Raw genomic sequence first — 10,010 nt, 5'->3', positions numbered from 1 at the left:
CATTACCAACATAATTACCTGGGTTGGTTTACCTTATGTATGTGATTAAATGTAATGAAAAACACCTCAGGATCAAGTTTAAATCATTTTGTATTTAAGCACTGATTTTACAAAATGTGGCATAAAGGAAAACTAAATTTACAACTTAATTTGTTCATGTAAATTGCCTTCGAAGTATACTGCAGCTAAGATGTGTATTAGATTTACATGCATTTTGGGAGAAGTCACATAGAAGCAGCTGCTTTTTCAATAAACTGGGCCAGCTTCACATCCCTTTTGGTCAGTCCACCACAGTCGTGCGATGTGAGAGTTATCTGAACCTAAGAAAGAGAGACGTTTTTAAAACCCTGAGCTGTACTTCTCGTTATTCTCCTTCAGTGGTTCAGAAATTAATCTATTATCCTACATTCATATTTGAGAATTGGGAGGATTAAATAGTTTAGAAAATGCTACATTATGAATAACCACTGCATTTCCAAAACCGGCAAACTCCAGGGGCACAGCCTGCATCGGGCTAGGCCCAGTAGCCGTCCAGGGACAAAAAAGTTCTCTCATATGAAGAAGCAATTCAGCTGCCGGAATCTGAAATCCTGTTTCTTGAAAAAAAGAGAGACTGAGGTTCCATTTTAACTCCCACTGCTTTAATTACACAGACTATTTTCAGGCCACTGAGAAAATCCAAGCTATCAAATGCAGTATCTTAGCTATGACGTTAAAAAGGCACATTTTCAAATTAAGAAGAATAGATTATTAGTTTTGAACCGATCAATTAAAAAGCAAAAGCAAATTTATGGGCAAGAAGAGGCAAGCAGGAAAGAAAAGTTTATCCTGGTACCAGGGTGCTTTGAATTACTCCAGTAAATCACAAGATTATCTGTGAAAATTTATCTTTTTTCAAAGAAGACTTCCAAAAAGAAAATAACCCCCCACAGAAATCTGGATGATAAGACATTACAAATGGCATGACCTTAAAGGCAAGGGCATTTTTTGGGGAGGTAGGAGGACACGATTTTTCTCACCGTGCCCCCATAAAAATACTTGCCATAGCCTTTTTAGTCTACCCTTTGTCTTAAGTATGCAATGGTGTTTAATAAATAGTTATTACTGAAAGCACAGGTCTTGAGAAAATTTATTTCCATGAAATACATAAGAATATAGCGATCTTATTTGCTACTACTTCTTCCAATAATTTATATTAAAGGGTTTAAAATTTTATCTGCATGACTGATATTCAAGTTTAATCTGGAATTCTAATTTGGCCCAACTTTCTCATACTAATTTCAACAAAAGACAAGCATGAAAATAAAGAGCTCATTCATGGTCCTCATGAGCAGACCTAAAATTTTGTTACTAATTTGCAATAGTTCACAGGGATTCTAAGAGAAAGGGGCAAAGAATACTTTCCTAAGCACAACAACATTCATCTACACAGAATAGGACAAAGAAGAAAGAAGTTTCTTAAGCTCCGTAATTAAGATGACTCAAAAATAAGACAATTTACTTACCTTGTTGTACACGTTGAACCATTCCGGGTGATGATTCATCTTCTCTGCTTGTAGGGCAACTCGGGACATAAAGCCAAATGCCTGTACAGGATGAAGTCAAAATTAAACACTGACATTGTCCTCTGCTCTGGACCTAAGATACCAGAGGAATTCAACCAGATAAAGACGTGGCTTTTAGAATCCTTATGGAAACCTGGAGAAATCAAGAAAGGGATTGTTCTCCACAGGCTGGGGTGACGGTGAAGCAGGACTGTGACCTGCTGCTTGATAGTGAAAAACAATCAGGCTCAAATAAACAAACCAGGAAATTGGTCTCACCCAATGACCTGTCTGGACTGATTAATTGTCCTTAGGACAAGACTCTCCAAAATAGCACAGGAATAATTTCCCTTCAAGCCAGTGCCCTGGGTCTCACTAACTGGTCCCAAACCCGAGGAGTCACTTTTTGTGCAGCACTGATCCTCTTGTTTTTAGGTATTGGGTTGCTAAGTCATCAACCTCAAGAGTATGGGAAAAGGTCTTCTGAGTGTGTCTAAAGCAAATCACTGGCAGAAATGAAGTTTCCCAATCCTACCTCCCAGCAGGAAAGAAAGGAATGAAAGACTACTTTCATTTACATCTAGTTGTTGTTGTTGTTAGCTGCCACTGAATTGCCCCCAACTCATGGCAACCCCATGCACAACAGAACAAAACGCTGCCCCGTGATCAGGTGCGGATCAGACCGTTCTGATCTACAGGGCTTTCACTGACTGATTTTCAGAAGTAGATCACCAGGCCTTTCTTCCTAGTTCATCTAGGTCTAGAAGTATCACTGAAATCTGTTCAGCATCACAACAACACACGAGCCTCCACTGGCATAAGGTGGTGGCTGCACGTGCGGCACACTGGCCAGGACTCAAATCCAGGTCTCCCACACGGAAGGCGAGAATTCTATCGAGTCACCACTGCCCCCTCGACATCTAGAGTGAAACAGAAAAGCCTGGTTTACCTGCATGGGGTCTTCTTGCCGCTGCCCAGCACTGCCACTTAAGGCAACGGTGTACCTGCCTCAGGGCAGAAGACAAGCCAATAAGGTGCAAACCCAGCGACAGGCCTAAGTGTGGACTTATGGGGCTCTGTCTTACACTTCACTTCAAGGAAAGTGGAAACATAATTTTGTTAACCAGAAGACAAACCTGGACTGAGAAAGAAAAAAAAAATTTCTTTGTTTGCTTTCAAATTTTTGTGAGGGTAACCGCAAACAATAGGAGAGTCTGTCTCTATCACGTCCAGAAGGCAAAAATACTTGGTAAGACTCGAAGTTAACAGCATATTAATTACAAGGTTACAGTGGAATTCACAGGGCAGTCCCTATTCCCCACATGAGTAAATACTTAATTTCATTACCCTTTCCAGTAAAACTACCATGATGTTAGCTGGGCTCTGCTCTTTGGATCATAAACGACATAAGGGCGCATTTCCTGGGTAACAATGGGAAATATGGACAATTTTCAACAACTCTGTCTCATTCATAATGGTTCCTGTCTCAGAGCCAATTTTATTTGGGATAAAGGTTCTCATTTTAACACTTAAGCCTGAGGGTTGCCCCTGTTTGGAAAAGAAGGAAGTTCAAGCACAATCCATTTAGCCACATATGGAAGTATCAGTGGGAAAATAATACTTGCTCTCTCACTCTTATTTCATAATCTGATTTTTTAGGATAGTATGATTTTATGATGGGAGGACACAAATCAACTGTGAAATTCCTTTTTACTATTCAGAGTACTGAATGATATATAATGAGAGTTTTTTACTCAATTTTTTATCCTTATTTAGCTTTAAAAGACTTTTAAGACTAATCGCCATCACTGAGAGACAGTAATACAGACACTAAGGGCATAGGATTTTGAGCCAGGAAGTCCTGGGTTCATATGCTTACTCTACCACTTTATTGTCATGTGTCTTAATTCTAGCCTCAGATTTCTTATCAGTAAAATGGGATAAAATACTAAAAACCTCACGTAGCCATTCTAAGAAAAAAAAAAGAGATAGGGAATGTAAAAGCACTTGGCATAGAGTAAGAGCTCAATAAGGGGGCATTATTGAAGGTTGTCCCTGTCTGGACTACTGCTACCACAATCACCACTGGCCTAACTGCAAAAGACAAATCTGGCCAAATGTAATAATGGATGAAAAGCTCTTTCAGAGCCTTGCGAATCTAAGATTCCAGTTACTGTGTCCCAGAAGAAAAGTCTTTGCCTTTCCTCTTCTTGTTTGCCATGAATATACACATACACACACACACACACACCAGACAAGCATAACATACTAGATGGTAATACCTTGACCTGCAGTGAATGGGGATAACAGCTTAATGACAAGGGAACATGTGGGCACAGTCAATCACTGCCCAAGTTTTCAAGCCCTGTGGCCATAATTTCTTTGAACCATGTCCTCCTAAAAGGCCCAAAGTGATGCTTAGAATCCCTTGTTTCCCAAGAGCCAATCAAAAAACCTATATCTTAAGAGGTATATTAAAAAAAAAAAAAAAAAAATCTACCATATCTACATACAATGTAAAAAATAAAAGGATATATCCAAAGACCATCCAAACTTGTATTTTCCTCAGTTTAGCACATTTCTCTTCAACTGTCACCTAATAGATGCATTTAATACAATATCACAATGCTTGATAAACCATTTACACAAAATTTACTCATAATTCTCCCTTAGGGAAAGAACAATCTTTTTCTAGAAGGATTACATAATCCTGCTTCCATATAACAGAACCAAATAATTCTGAAAAAAATCTTTAAACCCACAAATGAGAAACATCTATAACAATGCACATTCAAATTAAAGTAAAAGAACTTCTACAAGGAAATTAGACGAGTGGCTAGGAGAAGAAAAAAGAAAAAAATGGGGAATTTTGCTTATTTGGAATATAATGAGGAAGAAATACGACCAAAGAGCAGATTTGGTAGATATGGAAAAGCATCTGCCTCTTCTTTCAAAGGTTTCTTTTTATAGCCCTAGCTATTTATTTACAGAATTCCAATCAGAATCTAAAGGCCTTAAGCTAGCTGAAAATACAGGCTTTTGAAAACCATTCCATAAAAGAAAACTGGAAACAACTCAAGGCAGAATAGATACCACTAACAACCCAGTAAGAGATTTAGAAGACCATGAGTATGCTGTTCCATTATAAAACCAGCTGTATGAGACCATAGCCCTGGTGGCACGATGGTTAAGAGGTTGGCAGTTCAAATCTACCAACTGTTCCTCGGAAACTCTATGGGGCTGTTCTACTCTGTCCTGTAGGGTCTCTGTGAGTCGGAATCGACTCCACAGCAATGGGCTTGGTTCTTTGGCTTTGGATATAAGACCAAAAAGTCAACAATTATTCTAAAGCAAAGATGAGAAAATAAGAGAGTAGGGAAACTAGAGTACTGGAAACAGAACAATCAGACACAATTAAAGAGAATACTGACATATTATGAAAAACGTAACTAATGACACTGAACAATTTGTGTAGAAATTGTCAAATGAAAACCTAATTTGTTGTGTAAACTTTCATTGAAAACACAATAAAATATTATTAAGGAAAAAGAAAGTCAGTGGAACAATACCTAAAGACTTCAGAAAAATGGAAGTGCAAACAAAGAATTTTACACCCAGCTAAACTATTGTTCAAAACTCAAATGCAACAGACACACATTTCTGAAATGTAATAACTCAGGGAATAATTCCCATTCATCTTTCTTTAGGAAACTACTAAAGGATGAACTATGAGCAACTAAGAGATGAAAAGAGAAATTACACTAAAGATATTGGCAATGAGCAATAAATTTATTCAGCTCTAGGAATACATTCAAAATATTTATGGGACTTATAGAATGGAATGCAAATGTTATCAACAATTAAAGGTGTTGAAAAAGGAAAAGAAAAAAAAGGAGAAGGTAGATGAAAGTAAAAAAACTTTCATAACTGAAAAATTTAAGTATTAGAGACATAAGTATATTTAAAGGTATAAAATACAGGCACTAGAACTAAAAAAATAATATAACAGATACAAAGTAACAGATCCAAATCATTTCACAGAGGAATTCTACCAAACCTTTAAGGAACAGTTAACTCCGATATAATTTAAACTGTTCCAGAGCATAGAAAAAAGAAGAAACAATTTCAAATTATTTTTATAAACCATCATAACATCATCCCTAAGATCCCACAAAGACCTCACATAATAATGAAATTATAGACCAATCTCATATTTGACAAAATCTTAACAAAACAAGAACAAAACACTGTGACCAAGTAGGGTTTACTCTGAGAATACAAGGCTGGTTCACTATTATAGAATATATTAATATAACTCACTATATTGATAAACCAAAAGAAAAAATTATGATTTCCACAAACGCTGAAAAGACATTTGATAAATATTACTTATTAAAAACTCTTAAAGAGATGGATCCCTCAACATGATAAAATATATTCTCAGTCTAAAAGGCAGCATCATTCTTAAGAGGGAAACATTAGGGTAATTCCATTAGCATCAAGAATAAGACAAAATAAAAGTTAATATCCTTCTTATACAAACAACAACTAATTAGAAAATATATTGCAAGATCCTATTTCTAATGGAATCAAAAATTATCTACGAATAAACTTAACAAAAAATGTATAAGTTCTATATGTAGAAAACTTAAAAATCCTACTAAAAAATAAATCTGACTACATTAAAATATTTTCTGTATGACAATAAAAGCCAACAAATTCAAAAGACAAACTATTTTTGCAACACATATTTCCTTAACATATAAAGAGCTTCCACAAATTAATAAGAAAACTACCCACCACTGAACTTTTTAAACTGTGTAAAGAACATGAAAAGAAAGATAATAGAAAATAACTTCAATGGTTCTTAAGCACAAAATAAAAATTTCTCAATCTCATTCATGGTAAGAGGAACTCAAATTAAAATTATAAGTTAAACCTATCTGATTGGTAAAGATCAAAAAGTTTGATGATACTGTTGGTACAGACATAAGAGAAAAGACACTCTCATATATTGTTGGTGAATATAAGTTGATACAATCATTATGGAAGTTAATTCGGCAAAAGCTATCAAAATTAAAAATACCTATGCTCTTAGAAAAATATGTGCATGCCTATAGACCAAACAATTCCACTTCTAGGATTTATCCTACAGACTTACTCATACATATATTAAAATAATGGTCACTGCAGCACTGCTTGTAACAGCCACAGACTTGAAATTGCTAAATGTTCATCAACAAGGACTGGTTAAATAGATTATGATGCATGTACACAGTGGAAGAGCACAGCTGTTAAGAATGAGAAAGCTATTTATCTGCTAACATGGAAGCATCTCCAAGATACATGACTAATTGGAAAAAAAATGCAGAATAATAGTCTACGAATTTTATTTTTTTATAAAAGAAAAGAAACTAAATGCTTATATATGCATTATATCTATAGAACAGGATATGACTGCAGGAGCAGAGAGAAAAAGGGGGAACTGGGTAATAGAGAATAAGGGACAAGAAGAGACTTACTATACTCTTTGGTACCTTTTGAACTTTGTACCATGTATATATCTGATCTATTTTTAAAAATTAATTGGGAAAAAACGAACAAGACATGTAAATGAAGGTCCCACTATAAAGGGAGCCAGGACCCTGCAGTGCACGTAACCTGGTTCATATTAAAATATTTTGGCTCATGTTAACTTCTTAACATATGCCTACCTGTTTAGGTGGGTTTTTAGTGCCAATTTACAGCATAGTTTGTCTATGAGCCATGTTCTGTTGAGCTACGGCCATTTCAAATAAACATATGGCCAACAAATAACATATAATGGCTGATAATAGTTTCAGTCTTTCCTCTATTGCAAATTACAAACATTTTATGAACAAGTCAATGAATGCATGATGAAGTATGACTTTTTAAGTCACTCTGCCATTTTAAGGAATGTAAGCATTACAATCACAGTAAATTAGGCCAATGAAGTTTGTCATTTGGAAATCTCCAAACCATCAGCAATTAAAAGGTTTTTCCATGAACCCCAAATCAAGTATTCTTTGTGAACTTTAATTTTTCTTAAAGTTCCTTTTGTTTCATTTTATTCTGTGGAACTGTGAAAGAATATCAGACGCACAAAACCAAAGGAAAAATCTTGTCTCAATCTGTGAAATGCTTAACAGCAACCAAATTTAAAATGTAGCTCCAGTCCAAATAACATGTATGATTTATTAAAGTTCTAAGACTAAACTTCTAGCACATATTTACAATACAAATCTTTCATTACTCAGAGCAATTCTCTTTGATATAGGTTCTTTAAATCAGCTGCCTTTTATATTTTGATTATAGACTATTTTAATTATGCACTAAAAAACAACATATCTCCCACTAAGAAAATGAACACCAGCTACTCCAAAGTAATTTCCCCAGTACAACCTCCATTAAGCCTCTAAATACTTCCTTTACTAATTCAATGAATTAGAACTCTATTGTTTATGAATCACCTTTATGTTTGTAGGCCTATAACCCTTCTTTTATAAAACACAATTGCTATGGAAGGAAATGATATTTATGTCTGATTAGAAATGAAAACACTATTACATAAATCAGTTTGGGCATTTCTTCACGTCTTGAAACATGATCGGCAATTTAGTCTAATTGGTGATCAAGGAAACTATCTTGTGATCAATTAAAGTAATTACCAGATTCCGGCAACACAACCTACCTTAATTTCAGCTAGAGTCTGCACTTCTTCAACTTTAATTAAAAATAATGAAAATTATTAAGCAAAATGTAAGGCAAGATCATTGCCAAGCACGCACATGTCACGGGACAGGACCTTGCCTTGGTGTTGGTGACTTATCAGTCACGCAAACATTGCCTGGTGTACTGAGGAAAGGCGTTCTTTGAGCCAGAATATGACTGCATGTCTCACCATGACCTTCACATGGGAAACACTCTTTGTTAACTGCTCTAGCTGCTGCAAAGGGAACATCAGATCTTGATTTGTGTATCAGCACAAAGATTGTGAGGAACAGATCCAATCAAAGATGGATTCAGTGCATGTTTTTTTTCTCCAGGCTGTCAGCTGTATTTGAGCACAGTGGTTAACTGCAGAGACTTTAAGGTCAGAGATCTGGGTGGAAGTCCTGCCTCTGCTATTCACTAGCTACAGGGCCTCGGAGAAATTATTTCACCTTTGGAACGAGCCTCAGTTTCCTCATATACAAACGGGATAAATGATGTAATACACTTTACATTAGGCCGGGCACGCTATTAAGCACTTAGTTATTATTATCATCGTCATCAACACTTTAACATTATAGCGTCTGTGGGTTGGAAAGGAACAATTCCTTTCCAGACCTAGCCGGTAACCCATTTGAAAGCAAAAGGAATTTCTCTTTGCAAGGCTGAGAAAACCAAAAACGTCTAGGACTGTTTCTCTAAGTGGCCACCCTCGTAGGGAGATGCCCTGGTGGAAGTGGCAATCTGTGGATGAGCCTTCTTACCCAGCAGGTGACTCACGTCTCCCTGGAGAAGCCAGACTAAAGGCCTTGCCTGAAGACCATTCTCTGGACAGGTTGGTGTGTGTGCCTGGTGACAAACAAAACCCCCACCAATCCTGGGCCATTCATCTACCTAGCCTCTGCTTGATCCACTACCAAGCTCAACATTTCCAGTCATTTAGACCAAGAATATCCAAATCTGAAAGGAAAGCTGGTCTCCCCAGGCACCTGTGGCAATGGCCACAAGCTACTAAAAGGGCAGCCGGCTCTACTGGATCTAGGCTGAACCAGTCACCTCAGCTAGAGGTAACAAGTACACTACCAGTGAAAGCACTCAGTTCTAAACACTGCCTCCAAACACTATGTTCACGGAGCCAGAACATCTTACAGCCTTTGGAAAAAAGTTCTTAAATTGCCATTTTGAGCAATTACCATAATATCCTAAGCAGCCATCTGGAAGAATGAGGCAGCTCTCTAGTCAATGACATGGCACCACTTTCAAATATATATTGTTAAATGAAAAAGCAAGGTGCCAAACAGTTTTCTTTTGCAGATCTAGGATTCATCATTGCATTAGTAAATTCCTCCTAAATTCCCAGGCTAGGAAAACTCCGCTTTGCTAGAGGTTTACTAGTGTAAGTCACCTTTCTCCAGGCAGCAGAGTCTAACCAACATGAACACCTCTACACACAATTTCACCTAAGGACCCTTCATTTCTGTTCCATTTTTAGTGACACTCCTCTAACTAGACAGATTTCAGACAGCTGATGTATGCCAAAAAGACATTTTGGCCAAGACGATCACAAAATGAGAGTATCTTTTCCCTGAAAAGACACTACTCATTTCCAAATTCCTCTGCTCATAAATTTAAATTGCATTTCCTCACATGTATCATCAGCTGCTAATTGCTTAGCCGGATTAGCTCCTTTCTGAATTTTTCACAGCTCTTCAATTCCACTCTCTTGGAATCAGC

General features: G+C 36.7%; 1 protein-coding gene across 2 annotated transcripts in view; it reads right to left on the bottom strand.

Annotated features, from left to right (window-relative positions):
- Positions 1 to 72: 72 nt before the first annotated feature.
- PCBD2 (pterin-4 alpha-carbinolamine dehydratase 2) overlaps positions 73 to 10,010 on the bottom strand; it is a 48,982-nt gene continuing 39,044 nt past the window's right edge. For both annotated transcript variants that reach the window (XM_064276475.1, XM_064276476.1), the window contains 2 exons: positions 1,506 to 1,586; positions 73 to 320 (listed from right to left, as the gene is read on the bottom strand). In XM_064276475.1, the coding sequence (XP_064132545.1) occupies positions 225 to 320; positions 1,506 to 1,586 (177 nt within the window). In that variant the 3' untranslated portion in view covers positions 73 to 224. The remainder of the gene's footprint in view (positions 321 to 1,505; positions 1,587 to 10,010) is intronic.

The sequence above is a fragment of the Loxodonta africana genome, chromosome 2 (assembly GCF_030014295.1).
Source record: "Loxodonta africana isolate mLoxAfr1 chromosome 2, mLoxAfr1.hap2, whole genome shotgun sequence".
In the NCBI taxonomy this organism is placed as follows: Eukaryota; Metazoa; Chordata; class Mammalia; order Proboscidea; family Elephantidae; genus Loxodonta; species Loxodonta africana.
The sequence above is the reverse complement of the archived record's forward strand: the minus strand, read 5'-3'. Positions and strand labels throughout refer to the sequence as shown.